This window comes from Fusarium flagelliforme, assembly GCF_020744385.1.
Source record: "Fusarium flagelliforme strain FIESC 12 MPI-CAGE-AA-0113 chromosome Unknown B0J16scaffold_7, whole genome shotgun sequence".
Lineage (NCBI taxonomy): Eukaryota > Fungi > Ascomycota > Sordariomycetes > Hypocreales > Nectriaceae > Fusarium > Fusarium flagelliforme.
In genome coordinates this window covers 1,690,474-1,709,005 of record NW_025763509.1, presented here as the reverse complement: position 1 = coordinate 1,709,005, position 18,532 = coordinate 1,690,474, and the positions used below count along the sequence as shown (strand labels likewise).

Sequence of the window (18,532 nt, the reverse complement as noted above, 5' to 3'; positions counted from 1 at the left end):
TTATGCTGTACCTAAACCTTATGTTTAGGTAGGGTAAAAAAAAAAAAAAAAAGGTTATGTGTAGGCAAAGGAGTTATAATGCCCTTTGAAAAGTGTAATATTACTGAAAACTTTAAGCTTATCTGATCGAGGAGCGTCGGGAAGACACAGTTCGTCGCCAAGGCTGACCTCACTGCCTTATTTAGAACCTCCATGGAATGATAAACAATGTCTCGAATTTACCAACCAACGTCGTCGTCACCACCAGCAATCTGAGCAACGGCGGCCATATCATCAGACCCCAGCCGCTATCGCCATCACCGAAGCCATCGGCCTCCTCAACCGGAGGGACCTTGCGTCGGACCTTGGTATGACCACACTCAGCCATCGTCGTCGCCGCCAGCGGTCTGAGCAACGGCGGCCCCATCATCAGGTCCTCATCCGCCATCTCCATCACCGAAGCCATCGGCCTCCTCAACCGGAGGGGCATTGCATCGGACCTTGGTGCGGCCTGTCGTGACAGTTTGGCGTAGTGTTTGTTGAATACCTTGCTATGAAGACGGCCCATTGTGTCGGTCCGGCGTGGTTTTGGTGGTGGCCATACTCCTGGCAGTTAGAGCACTGGACCTTGCTTCCTATAGCACAGCAAAATTAGCTATGAATCCGACAACGTGAATAAAAGATGACTTACAATCCCGGGGAAGAGGACACTCCTTGCTGAAATGGCCCTGCTGGTCACAGTTGCGGCAGGTCACGGTAGGCATGTCTCGAGGTCGGTCACATTCTTTGGAAATGTGTCCCTCCTGACTGCAGTTGCGGCAGGCCCTGCTAGCCATAGTTGCGGCAGGTTACAGTAGACATGCTTCGAGGTTGGTCACAGTCTTTGAAAACATTGAATGTGGTCAAGGCTGGTGATTGTTGAAACCGCGAGGTGAGAAGTGATGGTGTAGGAAGAAAGAAAGAAAAGGGTGGAAGGAGGGCAGAGGAAGGAAGCTTTAGTAGGCCCGAGCGGCAGCAGCCTGTCTTTTTGCCTGAAAAGAGTGCAACATGCCAGCTGCGCTCCAGTGATTCACTGCACCTTACTATTGTTCAGGAGAATTGGGGAGTTAAAAAACGGTGTATTGTGACAGTGGTAGTCACTTGCCCTGCAACTTCAAGACATATTCAGATGACTGTTGGTGCCTTATTAAAGAAGCAAGAATGGGATTTGGTGAGAGGGGAAGGTTGAGATAAGATGCGGTAGGACCATGATACTCTGGAGGCCAAGCTTACAATAAACATCGCTACGAATCGCCTGAGAGCCACTTCAAGGTTTCCATCATCGGCTGGCCTATACCATAGATCGAAATCGAGGGCCATGAGTGTGCCATAGTCCTCGATTGCCTACCCAGTTCTAGGAGCTCGAGGGCTTCAGTGAGATGCCTCGCAGCAGGCAGCCATCCTCCGGCTCATCTCTCATCGAAGTTCTGCACAGGCAGCCCTCAGGGTGTCTGAAGGAAGCGCCCGAAGACATGAACAGTAATATCGTCACTTTATGTTAGCTTATACTAGCACTTGTACTCCTCTATTATGGTAGCCTAAGCCTTAGAAGACAATCCTTCTGTCACCCACCTGGCAGCTTTAAATGTTTTCTCAACCGACCTTCACAACCCCTCTCCTCAACATCTCTTTCCAAGTTTATTCCCCCACCATCACTGTCGCCCGAGACCAAATAACCACTCAGCATCTCTCGTGACACACGCGTGCGCCCTCAAACGCTACGATGTCGTTTCCAGGCGATACGCTTCCATCGCCTCGACCGTTACCACCAATATCACTCCACCCTGGTGCTTCACTCATAATCTTCAATCATCTCAACACTGTTCAGCAGGACATCATTACCGACATCAAGGCGATGACTGGTCAGTACCCTTAGGATGTGGTGCCGGAAGTCAGACCCGGATGTTGGAGTGTTTGCGATTTGCAAGCTTTTGCCACCCTTATTTGGAGATGGTCGCTTCAGCCGATCCCAAGAGAGTGCAGTCTCGACCATATCCGCCGATGTCTCGTCACAAGAGCGTCTCAACAGGGCCACGGAGGGATCCTATACTGGTATGACATAGCTCAAGTACATTCGCGACTCTTCGATCTTGAAGAACGGGAGAAACGCGCTGGTAAGCGTTCTATCGGCGTACAGACTGACGAGATACCTCCCAAATGCTTTCTACGTGGCGCCAGCCCTGTCATCACTGAGCCTGTTGACTTGACTGGTCTCTGCAGCGGATACGAAAGCGAGTTCAAAAGTCAGCCCGAAAGCGGCGTGGGCGACTTCATGGGTTCCAGCGATGTCCCTAGCTGCAGCTTGGGTCTGATCCCACCCGCGCCACAGCCGGAACCAACCTTATTCATCGCCAACTCCTACGGTCGGCCCCCCAGCGAAGTGGATATTGGCAGACTTGAAGCCTCAAACGGTTTCAACGCCATTGTCAAAGAAGAGGACGAGACAGCTGACGAAGCGAAAAATACTCAATCAGAAAGAGGCGCGAGCCTATATGGCCCCGATCGCCGTGCCATCCAAATTTCTTCCCCTTTGTCCGACAGTTCAGAGTTTCTCTGGGTTGGTTCGCCTCCACACAATGAGAGCATGACATACAGGGTCATGATGGAAGAAGCATACCCTTACGAGTATGATGATGGGACTTTGGCCAGCTTCATGTAGACATGCGGGCGCTGCAGAGTTTCGTACTGTCCATACTCGATCACCCGTCTTTCTATCGTCCACCGCTCCTTTTCTTCAAATAACTCAAAGTTCCCAGGGCCACAAAAGGTATCTCATCGACCATCTGCATCTCAATCATTGCGCTTCAAGACATACCAACACTTTGTGAGTAGCATCGCGGCAGATACCACATCTATGAAAGGCAGCGCTTCTGAGCGATCGAGGGGTGCACTAAGTGCCAATTGCCAACTTCCAGACCGAGGTTTTATTATAGATACCCAGGCATGATAGCTTTCGAAAGGTTTCGGGGCCGTGTCCATGTGCTTGGAGGCTGTGCCCTTGAGGTTAAAGATCATAGGAGCAAATTTTGGAAGATCAAGCGGCATCTTAAGATCTAGAAGGTCATAGCTCAAAGCATAGGGCAGGGAGATAAATAAGAAACTTGCTAATGATGAACAGTATGCTTTGTGAAAAGATTTATCATAGGGCAGGGCACTACAGGACATGCGCAAATATCGGAGTCATGATGCTTCGAATGTCTAAATCTGCTTAGAAACATGATTGTTTTATTTCATAAGTTAATCAGTCCTGGACAATATTCAGAGAGACCTATCGGGCTCATGAATATGACTGGCAAACTTTCTTACTCCCCGACATCAAGCGACCATGCTAGGTGCATTCGTGAACAAGAGCGCGCCCGCGCCTTCTGCTTGGAAAGAACAGCAGCCACGCGAATCATGTTCCCTGCATTAATTTGACGGCTTAAAATTGTCTAAAAAGAAAATACTAACCGGAGGTTTGGCGCTGTATTCAACGAGATTCGCTCGTCTACATGCGTGCTGTTTCACGCGATGGCGCAATCATCGCTGAGACTGCAATGGTAGACATGAGGTTCGCGGATGAAGTCAAAGCTGTGGGGCTGTCACTCCAGCCAAGAGCTAAAAAAATGCAAAAAGATAACATACAACAGTGGGGATTCGCTGGTCGTCACCGACCCAACTACTAATCCGCCCCTTACCAGCTTGACTATGGGAGAGCGGACGGGATCCCGTATTTTCTGGTAGGTATGGTCGTATGTGACAGTTGGGTGGCTGATTTTAACTTATATCCTCATATGTTAATAATAGTTAGAAACTTCACATGTGTCGTACGTGGGCGCTGACAATGCATGCGACAATGGTGGAAGCAGGAATAATGCCAGGTTTATACTTACAGACTTGAGGAAATTTCATATCCTAAGGGCCTACAGCAGCCTCAATAGCCGCAAGAACATCATCTATCCCATCCCAATCCTTGTTCTCCAGCCCCTTCTGAACTCTATCCAGTATTATACCGCCTTCATGCGTTTTACTCCACCCCTCCTTGTCCTCATCGCTCAAAACATCCAGAAAGCCCTGAAGCTGCTCTGCGACAGGATCTGGTGCTGCTGGCTTGTTCTCCTTCCCTTCCGGCGACCGATCATATTCGCGCTCTTTTCGCCACATCTGAAAATACTCCCAGTATCTCGCCCCATAATGACTTGGGAGGGCTCCAGCGAGGAACGCGAGAATACGGGGTAATTCGATGAGGTCAAAGCCCTCTGCACCGGTGAGCTTGGTCCATTTATCTTCGACTTTGGTAAGCATGCCCAATGTCTTTGGGTATCTGTCTTGGAGCTTCCCGAGAACTTTGAGAGCTTGTCCACGGACTTGATCAAAATTCGAGTACTTCTCATGCTTCGACCAATACGTTGAGTTGCTGGCTGTAATAGATCGCATTTGCTCAAAGTGGGTAGGAAACCTCCCAGGGATGACCGATTCGTTGAGAGGAAGGTCAAAGACGCGCACGTGCACGGGGTCAAGAATTGGCGCCCGTGACAGTTTTCGAGTCTCGTTCCGTTTGAGCGGCTCGTTGGTGAAGTGAATCAATGCCGGCCCATCGACTCTCCATATCGAGCAGAGGAAACTGCGTGGACAGGTGATGTAGTTAAAGTTCCATCTCCCCTGCGGCTCGTACTCATCTCTATGTTCCAGCAAGTCGAGAAAGGCCCTATCCCATGGGTCCTCATTCCAAGTCTCGTTCAATGGTTGCTCATTCGCCGAAAGGTAAATCCAATGATGCCATCCTGGTGAATGCCGACGCGATTTGCGATAGAGAGATCGGAAATACGCCAAAACCCCGACATTATCAGTCTTCCAACCCTTAGGTCTACTGATCCCGATATCTTGGGCCCAGGTGAGAGGGTTGTGCAGCTGCTTGATATGATATGGGGCTCGAGGGATGTAGAGAGGATTTTCACCATATGGCTCTTTGAACCATTCGTATGTTTTGATGTTGATCAGGTTACTCGCAAGCAAGACGGGTTGCCGCATTGAAGTTTCATGATACCATTTACCAAGAATGATTCCTTGGATTAAGGCGAGTAGGATAGTAAACCCTGATAAGGGTAAAGTGAGCCAGAAGACGTATCGGAGGGTGCGCAACACCCTCTTGAAATACTGCCAGCTGTATCGGATGCAGTGCAAAATGATTGCCAGTATCCTCATCTTCCAAGAGTTTGTCTGTGAGGGAAAAAGTAAAGGATGAGTGGAAGACAATTAAAATGGACGTCTAGGTCATCCATCTTAAGCAAAACCCATACTCAATCGCGCCTGTGTCCATCTAAGGCTGAACTCCACATGAAGTGTCTGCCTAGAAGTTCGGCCAGACTTCCGACAAATAGAGTGCCAAGTTGTCGCTTTGGGAATTTTTAGCGATAACCTCATTTCAAAAGATCCACTTTCTGGCTGTTGGTTGTCTGTTATGTAGTAATGCCAAGGGACTGTCGGGCGATTGAGCCAACGGTTGAAAGTTGAGCGAATGGCATCCATGATGATACTTTGGTATCGAATCAGGTTAGAGAAATTGGGTGTTGGTTCAATTGGGTTTTCTCCATAGCGAATTGAGAGATTGATCCACTGTGCCTCCACCCTAATGGAGCTGTCACATTATTGGAGCAGCGCGGCCCTGGGAATGCAGCACTTTTAGGGGACCTGGGTCGGTGAAGCGTGTCCCCAAAGCAAACAGAGTCAATCTTGGAAAGCGGACTAAGGTTACGATGACTGAGCTTGACCATCATTCCTTGTCTATTTGAAGCTCAGCTCGAATAATTGCCCTGCTGCTACAAAGCAGATATGCGCATCATCTGAGGACGGGGATGCGTGTTCCACATGTATTGCTGCTTGGTCAACGAGTTTCCATCTTAACTTGACAAGAATTCTGCAGGAAAAAGCCTAAGAACATCACTATACCGGTCACTTTCAAGTCCGTAATTTAATAGGACTTAATACCGAGCAACCAAATTTAATACTTTTCAAGTTTTAAAGCAACATACACCGTTCTAATAATTGTCAATCCTGAGCAAAGAGTTGGGCTACCCGATACCAGAGTTGCGCACAGCCGTTATGAGACTAGCGCACGTCCGGGATGGAGTTTCTTTTTGAGTGACCTTCCGGGGGTTTGGTGGCTAAACTTTGAATATCAGGCTGGGACGAAAACTGCGCCGTCAAGCAGCCTCTCTGTTAGTGCCCTAACGCAGGTGTCGATATAGACGAGATTCTCAACCCACTCCAACAAAACAGTGATTGCTTTGGTAGAGAAGCCTCAAAAAAACAGTTTAGTAGTTGGTGATTCACTGCGTATGGCTCAGCGTCTGCAAGGCTGGTCTCAACGTACCCCGGTTTATTGTCACGACTATATAAGCATCGCAAATCTTCTATGTACACTCCTTCAATACCATCAAACTTATTCAGGAACAGGGCAAAGATCATAATTGCCATCGGCATTATTTCCCCACCAAGTTGGGAAAGGATGACCAGGACCACCAGCACCGAAAACAGCAAAAGAAAGGATGAAAAGGACAGTGAGACTTGCGCCGTCAAAAGCACCTGTCACCAGGTATGAGTAGTCTCTGAAAATGCGCGGGCGGTAGTTTCGAAGGTAGTACTGGACGAAGAAGCCAGATCCCAACTGACTCAAGATGACGCATGTTTGACTCTGGTTGTAAGGAATGTAACCAGCATACTGGATGAATTGAGCAAAGTTGATATCGGCGACGTCGAAATTCTTGATCTTGGGGAAGAACTGGGACAGGTCAGCATGTGCTTTATAGAAGTTGAAGTGCGAGAGTTGTACCTTGTAGAAAATGCGATGCATAACGACCAGACTGGCACCGACAAGGAGACCAAAGGGTACGAGCTCATAAGTACCACCAATCTTGTAAAGGTAACCAGCCAGCGCCCATGAGGTTGCGTTGGTGTTGTATGACTGCATTGTAGCGCCACTCCAAGAAGAGTTTCCATCTCCATCTTTGAGCAGTTCCCGGTTACTTCCTACAATACTGATCATGACAGCATAGTTGATAAAGCCTCCGAGGATGGTTCCCCAGATTTGTGTGAGGAACATGACTCTTGGAGGGATTTTAACTGTACACGATGTTAGCATTGGAAGGCAGAGGATGGATGAGGCACTGACGGTATTCGCCCATCTTGAGATCACCAGACAGGTTGACAGCGTTGGAAATGACGTTGTGAGACCATGCAGCGAAATACATGTTTCCCACCGGCTTTCCCGGAAGCATGAGACCAGCCAGCATCTTTGACAGATTGTTGGTCGCAATTCCGTTTCCGTACCTAGAGTAGAGCAAAGTGCTCTGAGAATTGAGTTAGCATAAATTACTTCCGATTGTACTGCGTAAACTTACGACTGGTGCGATGATGGAGCCTACAACAAGTGATACGACGTAGGCCCAAACAGGGAGTGTGATGTTCTCTTTGATCACGACGATGAGACCGAGAATGAAGCTGCCGACCAAAATGGCGATGTACCACCACCAGGGAGCTTCTTTGTAGTTCTTGGCCATGTGTGCATGGTGACGATCATCGTAGCGACCTTCTTTGGCACTCTTGAATGCCTTGACAACGTCCTTACCCCAGAAGAGGATACAGTGGAGGATGAGGGCGCCAATCTGACTATAGTTAGCTCATGCTGTGGATGGAATGACCTTGGGACATACCGCAGCGTTAGCCATAAACATGGCGTAGGCGAAGGTGCCGGTCAGCCTGGGGAGACCAAAGTCCAATAGTCGCTGTTCGTTGAGTACTCCACCCTCAAAGACTTCAGCAATTGGGTAAGTCGTGCCGTTCTCGAGGAGGAGTCGAGTGGACATGAAAGGAAGGGACTTGGCACCCCATCCGTTGCCGTAGTAGATGCCCACCATGACGATGTAGCAGACAAAGAATCCAACGGCCATGTGGGCCTGGAGGGGAAGAGGAAGAGAGGTGTTGAATGAGGTGATCTATGAATGTCAGTATAGGCACGGATGTCTTTTTAGCTCATGACTTACATATTGCCAGTCGAGAGAGACTGTGAAGAGTCCGAGACCTTCGTTATTGGTAGCTCCACCAAAGATGTGGGTGAGATGCTTGGCCTTTTGGCCAGTTGCTTTCATAGCGGCGAGACACTATTGACGCAGTTAGTAGTGTATATACAGACTCCGTGGTGAAGGTAACATACTGGGATGGAAACTGAGTTAAGCCAAGGGAAGATATAAGCAGGGAAGAACTCATACAACGACATTCCAGTAAAACTGTACCAGAAATATCGGAGAGGCTTAGAGTCCTTGACTTCCTGCCAATGCAGACCCTGGAGTGTTTTGACAGTAGGCAAGTTACTCCAGAACACCGCATCGACGTGCCAAACCGCCACAGGACGCATCACACCACATAAACCATACCCAAAGAGGCCAATGGAAATGGTACTCAGGATGACAGTGGTGGGACTCAGCGGCATATCGTAGAAGAGATCCTGAGCGGCAAAGACTTGAACACTTGCGGCAGCATTAGAAGCGGAAGTAGCTGTGATGGCGCAGATGGCATGTTCCTTGAGACCCCACGGACCAGGGTTGATGAACTTGATGGCCTTGAGCCAGAACGGTACCGAGCCAGTGTTACCCCTGGCTCTCCACCGAGCTTCGAACTTGTCTCCACGAGGAAGGCCGAAGGCCCAGGCGTTTCCGATGAAGTAGGAGATGAGGACGATGAATGTTCCCTGGATGGTGATCATGGTGGGTTTGAACTGGCTGATATCAGATAATGCTTATGATAGTCAAAGCATCACAACTTACGGTGTAAATCTGGTACATCACAGCCTGGAAGCAGGCAAGACCAGAGGAGAGAAGAATACTTCGGAATGTCAAAGCGCTGTCATGGTCGTCGCGCATGGGGAGCAAGTGCCGCGAGGCATCGGCACCAGTAACGATGATCGCATCTTTGCTGTCGCTGTCGCTGTCGTCGTGGCGCTCGACGGGGAGGATTTCAGAGTCCAGTGCCGCTTTCTTGGGAATGTCGACGCTCTTCTCGTCGGCGCTGTGGACTGGTGATACCGAAGCGTCGGTACCATCAGGACCGTGAGGCCCCTTGACCTCAAGGTCGTTGGACGGCATTTTCGACTAGTACGTCGATTCTCAGAGTGGATAAGAAAGGTAGAACCGACACCTGAGTCTAGATGGAGTAAAAGTCTACTGCTCAAGCATCTTTCACAGTTCCATCGAGCGATGCGACCACCCCAGATTATATCTAAATCAGAGTGGGTTTGATGGTAGGTGACACCATCGACCTTGATAATGAAACAATGTAACGTCTATCGAGTCTAGATCGCATATCGGGGAACAGAGCGATAAGACCTGGCAGCCTTTCCAGACATTCCCCAGTCCCAAGGGGTTCTTTTGCCAGGCCATCCTTGGCATGTTGCCTTCCGTTCCTCATATCCGACCGTTAGCTTGCTATTCAAAAGCTGACACGATATTGAAACTTCGGTAGCCTGCCTTTTCAGTATTAGTTGGCCATCCCACCCCGGCCGCGTTGTGTCGCAGCTCCCCAAAACTGGGGTGACTTTGCCGCGTTTAGTGTGTCCGTCGACTGCCTTCCTGGGAGAGTCGCACTAACAAATATATGCCTTTTCCGTCACGATGGGAACTTGTGTAAGTATCCAACTGTTACAAAAGAGCTTTGATTGGTCGAAGGATCAATTGCTGTTGGACTGTGCTTGATTGCGACATGCCGATTTACCGGGGTCCCGCAACAAAAGGTCCCTTAGCGATAATCAGAAAAGCCTCATTGGGTCGCATCTCATGATCCAGACACTGTTCGTATAGTGTTGGTCGGTAAACTAAGCCAACCTATATCGCAGTACTCCGCAGGACCATTTGTTCTTTTTCCAGAAGGATGGGATGAGCCTGTCAGCACTCAATTGATAAGGTTTAAATGTGACATCGCTAGTGGAAGAGACTATGCTTTGGGGACTCTTGATGCAATCTGACCCGATCAATTGAAAGCCGGTTCACAAGATGGTCCGAACAATCAGTGACCACAGGTTGTGTCCAACATGCGGGCCTTGGAGATATCTCTCAAAGGGAATAGATACGGACTTTGCTAGCCAAAACATCGGGGTCTTGTCCGGGGACGACCAACATTCAAGATAGCGGCGACCTTTTGTAACGCACGTCAAATGCAACCAATCCTGGGGTTTGGAACCTTTGACAGTCGCCGAGAAGCGCCGACGATGGATTCAAGCTTAATGTTGCCGATACCACATCGCAATCTGGTTATAGGTTACCTTTCTCTTATCTGGGGCGATTCCTGCCGTCCTACCCGGATACCAACCACGTGACCTTTCAAAAAATGGAAAATATTGGGAACTTTTGTTCATTGTTAAGTTGTTCGTCAGCAACCTTGCAAAAGGCATCATCAAACGTTTGATAGGGGCAAGGACTAACTAGGCAAGTCTTCATCTCGAGTTTTACATCGGTTTCTTGTCGGGCTCATTTGCTCGTTAAATCATACCTGCTATGACCCGATCTGAACTGGAATTCCTACATGTTGAATGCCAAGGCGGCTGCCGAGCCGGTAATCGATGGATACCAAACCTGGTCCTAGCTCATCCATGTTAGCTTTCGTCTTCAACGCTGTGGCGATCCTTCCGTGGGGCCTACTCACATCACTTTAGTAAGTTGACATTGTTAAACAGAGGACTGAGTTTATGCCATCTTCGGGACCTACTGGCAAATGCTCTTGCAATATGTCACAAACAAAGCTTCCAACAAGTCTAGTAAAGCCGACTTATTCGAAGGATTGAGGCACAGGATACTTGAACTGAATTGGATCTGGCCCTGACTTGACTTGAATCGCTTAATATGGGAAGGGTAGGCCTAACTTAAGTTCCGACTTGGCCTATCGGCTGTTTCTTATCTAAACTGGCTTCTGAGACTCTGAGCAAGGACATGAGTTAGTGACTGCTTGCAAGATTCTGCCAGCATCCAAGACCTAGCTTGATGGCTTCAGTTTTGCGCGTTACGGATACTCCAATGGCTACATCAGGCTCATGCTGGACAACTAAGATCACGGCGTTTATACAACACTGAGCTTTATCGCTTTCCTGGTGAGCCTGATAGGGTAAGATCGCATCCGACCAACTGTGCATGTATTCCTGCTTGGCGGTAGCACTCGGTGGCTGTTATTCTCATCGGTGCAGTGCTTCACTCACTGCGCTTTGGGGCAGAAGACCCTGTTTTTCCTTCTTCTGGCCTTTTGCTGTGTTTGATAAATCTCAGATCCGGCTTGGCTCTTCGCCAGTAGCAAATGCATTATTAAGCTTTACACCTGGACCTAAAATACCCCGAAGCACACAAGAAACTCTGTAGCGAAAACAATCAGACTAGAGTGTTTTCATAAGTTAAACATCAAACTGGTAGTGTAAACCTGAGACTTTATCTGAGAACAGCCTGAGTTTATACTAACCAGGTGAACCAATCGGAACGATCCTTCTTTACACGAGGGTGATTACGCACATTAAACCACTTAGGAGGCCTTAAACGACCCTTTTCCCTGTTCTCAATATCATCATCTCTACCCTGTAAAATGGAACGTTGGGCGGCCATTCCCAGTATACCCTCGTCATCCATCAACTCCAAGTGGTCAGGCGTAACACCGCTCCAGATTTCTTCCACCTTTGTACGACCTATAACCAACGGGAACCAGGGCTTTGGCTGGTATGTAATCCCCTTGTCAATGGTAGGCTTCTGCTGGCTCCAAATATCATACTGCCGAGAGATAGTCTGATTAAGTTTGTTAAGCTTGGCTACAGCAGATGGAATCATATTATCAAAGAGTTTGACTTGAGGCGGGTAAAGAAGCTTTACGCCAGGAATCGAGACCCATTTCGATATCGTTTAACTCGTCATAGAGCACGCGGAAAAGACTAGAGGGTAGGACTTTGAGAAGGTCGTCGAATTCCCAGCGCGACTTGAAAGGGACCACGGTTTCGCGGAAGGTGGTGTGGACGTGGGAGATATCCTCAGTGAGCGGGATGGTGAAATTTGCAGTGGAGGTTGAGACTGTGGGGAGAATCCATGCTGGATGGCCGATGTAGGGAGATAGAAGAAGGAAGATGATAATGACGGCGCTGGCAAGGTTTGCAGTTTTCCAAATGTTTGTGGCGCCGAGAAAGGTGATGTTGGGGGCAAGACCCGTCGTTGGAACAGATCCAGGTTCGAATGATTCATTTCTGACTGACACTGAGGACCGAGCCCATCAACCGTTGACATGCGCCTGTTGGACCCTGGTGCTGGGTCGGGGTCATCATGACACAAAAGTGCAGAGTGCGGTAGTTGTCGACGTACGGACTGGGGATTGTACGTCAAGGTGCGCTTCAGGATGTCATTCTGAGACATGTTGGGACATAAGACATAAGAATTCAAAATGAATGATGCAGGAGTTAGGATGAAAAAGGGAAGAATAAAAATGGAGGACTCAAGTTAAATTGCTGGTATCAAAAAGAACAAAGGAAATGGCCGAAGTGTACTCACTACTTGATCAGTGCAGAAGATGCGATACTTCAAGACGTAGTGTATACTTAAAGAATAATGCCTAGGGAATCAGGCGTTATTTGAAAGAGACCAACGTACTTCTTGAATGTGACTAATCATCTAATTCTACCAATTGTCCTTATTGCGACCAACAACCAACATAAACCCAAGGTCCCCATCAACGGGCTCGTCGCTCCTGTTCTTTGTCGAGTGTGGCCTTGAGCGCATCAATTTCGCGGTTGGCGTGCTTGCAAGTGCTGCTTTCGTTCTCCGACGTTGGCTTCTGCTTGCCTGCTGTTGTTCGCACAGTAGCTTGTTGGGGAGCGGGATTGTATGCTGCCTTCTCAGCAGGCTTGTGTTCCGCAGCCTCCTCCACTTCCTGAAGACCAAATAGAGCGACAGCTTGACTTTCATGGCCTTCAAGTAACTTCTTAGCCGTCTTTCGAAAAGTCCTTAGAACCCCTGATATCGATCTCGTGTTCGCAATCCAAGAATCAGGGAAGAGTTCCTCTGCGTTGTAACGTTCATGGAAGAAGTCTGGGGCTATACGTTTGGCTAGTTCAACGAGGTCGGCACCGATCTGGTTGGGGTAGTATTCTTCGAATCGCTGGATTTGACGACCACGAAGGCAAGTGTAGTCTTCGGCGCTATATACCATTTCGTCCAGTTCGGAATGGCAAGACGGCGGGATTTGTTGGAAGCCGTTGCGGTCTTGATGAAGGTCGAGGAAGAGCAGGCGAAAGACGATGGAGAATGATGGGGTATGTGAGGCTATGGTGAGGGTAATGCAGTTCATGTTTGGTATAGAAGGTATAATGGAATAGGTAAATTCGCTTTAAAATATTCCTGGCGATACGACAGTCAATCACATACGCCAAGGTAAGCATCCACCTAGGCGCTTGGTTCAACAAAGGGCTTCATATTCACCAGTAAGTGGCCCCTGATAGTACCAAGCGCAATTAGACAAAGTCTCTTCTTGAACAGAGATTTCTTAAACACCGAATACATATGAAATACCCAGAGAAGTTCCTGGGATCCGTACAAGCTGTCAGCTGACTCTACTGGAATAGATCACCACTTGACGCACTCTATGAGAAATAATTCTAAAGAAATATCAGCCCCTCGGATACTGCTCGTTGTCGAACCTTGACGTATGACGCGTTCGACTTGACGCATGCTGACTGCATGGCTATGGTGCTGCACAAACTGTTACACAGGATGCTGTTTCTGCACAACTATTGTGTTGTTTTTATCTGTATACTCTGCAGGACTCGCTCCTCAGAAGACTTAAACTAGCTTCTGCACAACGTCATCATCAGGACTCAACGTTACGAGCAGTCTAGTATTGACGGCATACACGTCGTCTCGTCGAAACCACCCGGTTATTCAAGCGCTGGGTCTTGGTGATGCTTTGCGCTGTTTACAACTTTGATCTTCGGCTAAGACCTATCTTGGTCTCTGTTGTAGATGGCAGACAGAGTGTCGTCGGTTGCTGAAGATGTAGTGCTAGGCAGCAGTCTTTCCCTATCGCCACGATTGTCGTCGCTCCAAGCTTCTTTGTACTTCTCTACTTGTCGAGATGATAGGTCAGGATATCTCCAGCAACCTGGCTTCTTTCAACCTATAGCCTCATACCAAGAACCGATCCATGCCTACAAATAACCCAACCGAGCGACATTTGTTGAGTTGATGGCCGTTTTTATTGCTTTCGGGCACCTCTCCGGTCAATCCTGTTTGTCGAACTCTCCAGTGTGAGTACCTGTTACACCATTAGCCTCTCGATATACGCTTTTAACACGTTCCATCGCATCACGGCGCTGTACGTTACTGTTAGAATGACCCTCGGGAAGCACGCGAATCCAACACAGCGACTGCTCTGGAACCCCTCTTCCAAAAGCTGTCGTCGCACTAACTTTTGTCCAGGACATTATGTGTGTTAATGGCCCCATCGGTACCACTCATGACCTTTACTAGTCGCGTGCACCCACAGAGATAGTTCTTCCGTTAGAGTGTCATCTTGGGCGGTCGTGTGGATTTTTTTTATGTTAATGAGGAAGTGCTTGACAAATAACCTTCGGAAGGAAGAAGAGCTCTTATGGTAATTATTGTAATACTAACTCTAGAAGTTACAATATATATCTTTAGACTGAACCTTAAATGGCATTTAGGTTCACAATCTGCGATTATTATTACATTGTTTTTATATGTATACCTCGGGACTTACGCCTCAGAAAAACCATAACTAGTAACTTCCGTTAGAGGAGGACCGGTTTGAAGGGAGCTTTCTAATATCAGTCAATCATCAGAAGTCAGCACGCTCTTGCTTTGCTGATCATGGCCATGCACATCCGCTCTTCCGTGAAAGCAAGATGCTGACAAGGTTCAAACCTCGAAGATGTGTCTCAGGGGCTTCTCGCTCCATGATCATCACCGTTGCCTCTGTAACTATCACTGAGATTTCGACAACGGATGGAGCCACTCTGGCTGGGTATTCAAGACATACTCAATGGCAATTGGCGACAACAACAGAAAAGGTCGCTCAGCATCGGATATTACCCTACACCCATTCTAGACGCGATACTGGGAGATTGTCATGGATATCTTTATTGGCGACGATGGGACGTCGGAGATGGTATCTTGAATGGTCTGTCTCATCTTATCTCCGTACTTTGTACACTGGTGTATGAGACTGGTACCAATATCTGCGCTCGTTGTTAGTCGCCGTATCGTAAACGAGGTCTTGAAGTTGAAGACGGCCAGGAGTTAAGAGGGAATGCTGCATTAATATATTTCCTCTCGATTAGCTAGAGAATTGAGGCTCTGCATGTTATTTCTACAAGCTCGATTCGATGTATAGCTGCTAATAGCACAAGTGATACGTGGGATCATTCTGTCCGGCTTCCGCGTATTGCGACATTGACCGCATTGAGTTGTAAAATGGTCATCGGAGCCCAACGGTCCGCAGCAAATCAACATAATTCTCTAGACGGAGTTGTTACCCAACAAGGAAACATTCGTCGAGGTGCGGATAACCTCTCAGCCCTAATTTCTAGGGGTAAAGTGATTCCACATTTACCCTGAGGCACGCCAATTGAAGCTCAAGATCAACATGTTAGCGCTGACTGGCTTTCAAAGCTTCGAGGACCCTGGACTCTATTGGCCGTTGGAACAAGACCACTCTTGACTTGACATTGAAGCTTATTGAAGCTCTGTAGGAAGTGAGTCAAGTCAATACACATTGCCCAGAATGTACCTAAGTTCTTTAACCAGACAATCTCAAGACTTTGGCATTCATCCCCAACTGCCGAAGTTCCCGTCTGCGCTGCTGATGATAAGCGCTAATGCTTCAAGATGGTCAGCCAAACAAACGCTTGGGCAAAAGGACCCCTGTGCAACCACCTCTATAGTACTAATTTCGTCCTCATCGGCCTGTCCCCTGCGAACCTCTGTAAAACCCCATGTATTACCCACCCGCAAGGTAAGGCACACTCAACTTGGGGGCTGTGTCTTTTACTTTGGACCTTTTTCTCTCTTGCATTTGAGCTGGCATGATTGGATTGTTTACTCGTTGTTTTGTCAGCGTTGCCTTCGCTTCTTCTCTGCATTACATCGACAAAAGCGCTCCTTGATGGACGCGTCTGTTTGTTAACTGAGCAGGCTCATCCTCTTCTTCAATCGCCATGTCCCGCTCGACTGTCGCTTCAATACTGGGTCTCACCTGTCTGCTCGCTGAGCCGGTGGTGGGTTTGGCGGGCTGGTGGACTTGGTCGCCTGATACTCTGACTCCTCACTTCGCCTACCAAGATCCCGGATCTGGAAACATTCTTCACAGCTCCTGTACCAGCAATGGCTCGGCCGCTTTCTCAACCGATGAACCCAACAAATTTCCTGTCAAGGCCCAACCCAAGGCTGCGACACCGCTTGCGATCACGGGTTGGTGGGATGATGATCTGAATACGCCGGTTGTAAGTCGCTCAGTTCAATCGCGATGCTTTGAGAACAGCACTGACAGAACAGGCCTCAATCTTTTACCAAGGAACCGACGACTCGATCATCAATGCGTTTTTCACATGCGACAACACGACCGGTAGCTACAAGCTCAGTCCTGACGGCAACGACGTTGTGTCCGACCTGGCAGGCGTGCCATCTGTACACGAAAAGACTGGCTTGGCAGTGACAGAACTGGGCGACTCGGGCGGTTACCGCCTCTACTACCACGACGAAGACGGGCTGGTCAATTTGCTGGCATACGACGACGATACCGATTGGCGATATGATGGACCAGTGTCGCTCAAAAAGGCTGGCGGCATGGCTATAGCTGCCCTGCAAACGAAGGGCACGAATGTCTCGGTCGCTTATCCGTATGATGGCAAGAACATCGCTGTTGCTCGCTTTAACAAGGAGAACAAGAACAAATGGACACTAGGTAAGAAGCGCTGATTGAGCCAGTGTATCGCGATCGCTCACAATTGTTCCAGAGTCATTCCCGACCCCCTTCGATAGCCCTGCGCCGACGAATAAGACCGACCCTGCCGACATCCGACTCGATTCATCGGGAGGCGGTTCCCTTACGCTGGCCTCCTTTGACACCGCCGCTGTCAATCTCGGCCTTTCATCGACTACGAAACAACAATTGTCGCTGTTCTACATCGGCAAAGACTCCGACCTGCACGTCATCTCGCAGACAGACGGTGCTTGGGAAGAGGAGAAGAGCCCCGGGAAGAAGCAGTGGCCGCACGCCGATACCGAGTCAGGACGAGTGGCCGTGGTGTCTCCTCTCGATACGGATCAGGTCTGGGTATACTATACAAGCGGCGACAAGGTTCTGGAGCTGCACAAGGATGGAAAGGGAACGTGGGCAGATGCCAGGACTCCTGATTCGAAGAGCGCGACGAATGCGAAACCCGACTCGGACAAATCTGATGGAAGCGGCGACTCGACAGACTCTGGATCAAGCGAAGAAGCCGAAGATTCGTCCACGGGCATCACAACAGGCGCCAAAGCCGGAATTGGCGTTGGAGTAGGCGTCGGCGTATTGGCCATGGTTGCGGCTGGATTCTTCTTCCTTCGCAGGCGACGCCAGCAAGCTGCTTCAGAAGAGGGCAAGAATTCCGCGAGCGAACTGGCATCGAGGAACAGCTACCACGAGTTATCGACTGAAGTACATGAACCACAAGAGATGCCCTCAAACCAGGCGCCGCAAAAGTACGAGTTGCTGGGCGATACAGGGCATAAAGCTACATAGTTGAGTATAGCCATTCAAGAAAGAATATGGACTTTTCGTTATGAGAGTTTGCGCTTGTTGATTGACGAGCTGTCAACCTCGAGCGCTAATGACGATTGTTTAGTGGGGTTACCCACTGTAACCGCCGAGAGAAACTAAAACGGTCGCTGCCGTTTCACCCGCATTGGCTTGGACCGTGATTGAGGCTCAAGAGAGTTTATTGCAGCTTTCTGATCTCAGAGTACCGCCGATAATATGATAATGTGATGAATCATAATAGAGTAATGGATGCTTCTGGAGCTGATGTAACCAGTGAATCGGAGAATTCCTCACCAGCACGCTGTAACGAGGCCTGTCTTCGCCGTGAGCAGTCCCAAGCCAAGATCCATCATAACCACAACCAACCTACCGAATTCTTACAGCAATGGTCAAGCCACTGACAGCTACAGCTAACTGCCAGCCAAGCCAACACTTTGAAGGCTGCCACACTCAATTTGATCCACCAATGGCCCCTCCAAATTATGTCACAGGCACACTCGCCAAGATGCTGTTCCAAGATAACCTTAATTTGAAAACCAGTTACAGGCGCTGTCAGGTCCGCTTTTCAAGGTACATTTGCTCCGGACCATCAAAATCGCGATCATTGACGTAACACAGAAGTTTCCATTCCAGGAACGCGATGCGTTTAAACAGAAGCACGCGACACTCTCTCTTTTCTACTTCTTTTTCTTCTTTCCTCTTCTTTCGCTGT

At 48.7% G+C, this 18,532-nt stretch overlaps 6 protein-coding genes across 6 annotated transcripts; 2 read left to right on the top strand and 4 right to left on the bottom strand.

The window, feature by feature from the left end:
* On the bottom strand, window positions 1–815 carry B0J16DRAFT_324204 (uncharacterized protein; the record flags this gene model as incomplete). The annotated part of the gene is made up of 3 exons (XM_046125816.1): window positions 1–11; window positions 223–582; window positions 671–815. 3 exons carry the CDS (start codon window positions 813–815, stop codon window positions 1–3), a joined length of 516 nt encoding a protein of 171 aa, XP_045979088.1.
* A 926-nt stretch (window positions 816–1,741) lies between these two features.
* Window positions 1,742–2,677, top strand: B0J16DRAFT_388575 (uncharacterized protein; the record flags this gene model as incomplete). Its single annotated transcript, XM_046131758.1, has 2 exons — window positions 1,742–1,880; window positions 2,082–2,677. The coding sequence occupies 2 exons, from the start codon at window positions 1,742–1,744 to the stop codon at window positions 2,675–2,677; spliced, it is 735 nt and encodes a 244-aa protein (XP_045979087.1).
* A 1,235-nt stretch (window positions 2,678–3,912) lies between these two features.
* Window positions 3,913–5,202, bottom strand: B0J16DRAFT_375538 (uncharacterized protein; the record flags this gene model as incomplete). The annotated part of the gene is made up of 1 exon (XM_046130699.1): window positions 3,913–5,202. One exon carries the CDS (start codon window positions 5,200–5,202, stop codon window positions 3,913–3,915), a length of 1,290 nt encoding a protein of 429 aa, XP_045979086.1.
* A 1,153-nt stretch (window positions 5,203–6,355) lies between these two features.
* On the bottom strand, window positions 6,356–9,587 carry B0J16DRAFT_418192 (OPT oligopeptide transporter protein-domain-containing protein). The gene is made up of 8 exons (XM_046133743.1): window positions 8,820–9,587; window positions 8,210–8,770; window positions 8,040–8,156; window positions 7,710–7,991; window positions 7,398–7,661; window positions 7,169–7,346; window positions 6,830–7,119; window positions 6,356–6,778 (listed from the first exon to the last, which is right to left on the bottom strand). Exons 1-8 carry the CDS (start codon window positions 9,135–9,137, stop codon window positions 6,440–6,442), a joined length of 2,349 nt encoding a protein of 782 aa, XP_045979085.1. The 5' UTR covers window positions 9,138–9,587; the 3' UTR covers window positions 6,356–6,439.
* Window positions 9,588–12,735: 3,148 nt separating this feature from the next.
* On the bottom strand, window positions 12,736–13,353 carry B0J16DRAFT_388571 (uncharacterized protein; the record flags this gene model as incomplete). The annotated part of the gene is made up of 1 exon (XM_046131757.1): window positions 12,736–13,353. The coding sequence occupies one exon, from the start codon at window positions 13,351–13,353 to the stop codon at window positions 12,736–12,738; it is 618 nt and encodes a 205-aa protein (XP_045979084.1).
* Window positions 13,354–15,812: 2,459 nt separating this feature from the next.
* On the top strand, window positions 15,813–18,080 carry B0J16DRAFT_292555 (uncharacterized protein). Its single transcript, XM_046124333.1, has 3 exons — window positions 15,813–16,522; window positions 16,575–16,983; window positions 17,036–18,080. Exons 1-3 carry the CDS (start codon window positions 16,238–16,240, stop codon window positions 17,800–17,802), a joined length of 1,461 nt encoding a protein of 486 aa, XP_045979083.1. The 5' UTR covers window positions 15,813–16,237; the 3' UTR covers window positions 17,803–18,080.
* Window positions 18,081–18,532: the final 452 nt, after the last annotated feature.

Bases quoted from the DNA above. Each gene is read 5' to 3' on its own strand.
- B0J16DRAFT_418192 (XM_046133743.1), bottom strand. From the start codon at position 9,137: ATGCCGTCCAACGACCTTGAGGTCAAGGGGCCTCACGGTCCTGATGGT. The intron at 7,992-8,039 runs GTAAGTCATGAG...TGACATTCATAG, and splicing joins TCTCTCTCGACTGGCAATAT to ATCACCTCATTCAACACCTC. The intron at 7,120-7,168 runs GTCAGTGCCTCA...CATCGTGTACAG, and splicing joins TCTCAAGATGGGCGAATACC to TTAAAATCCCTCCAAGAGTC.
- B0J16DRAFT_292555 (XM_046124333.1), top strand. From the start codon at position 16,238: ATGTCCCGCTCGACTGTCGCTTCAATACTGGGTCTCACCTGTCTGCTC. The intron at 16,523-16,574 runs GTAAGTCGCTCA...CTGACAGAACAG, and splicing joins ATGATCTGAATACGCCGGTT to GCCTCAATCTTTTACCAAGG. The intron at 16,984-17,035 runs GTAAGAAGCGCT...CAATTGTTCCAG, and splicing joins CAAGAACAAATGGACACTAG to AGTCATTCCCGACCCCCTTC.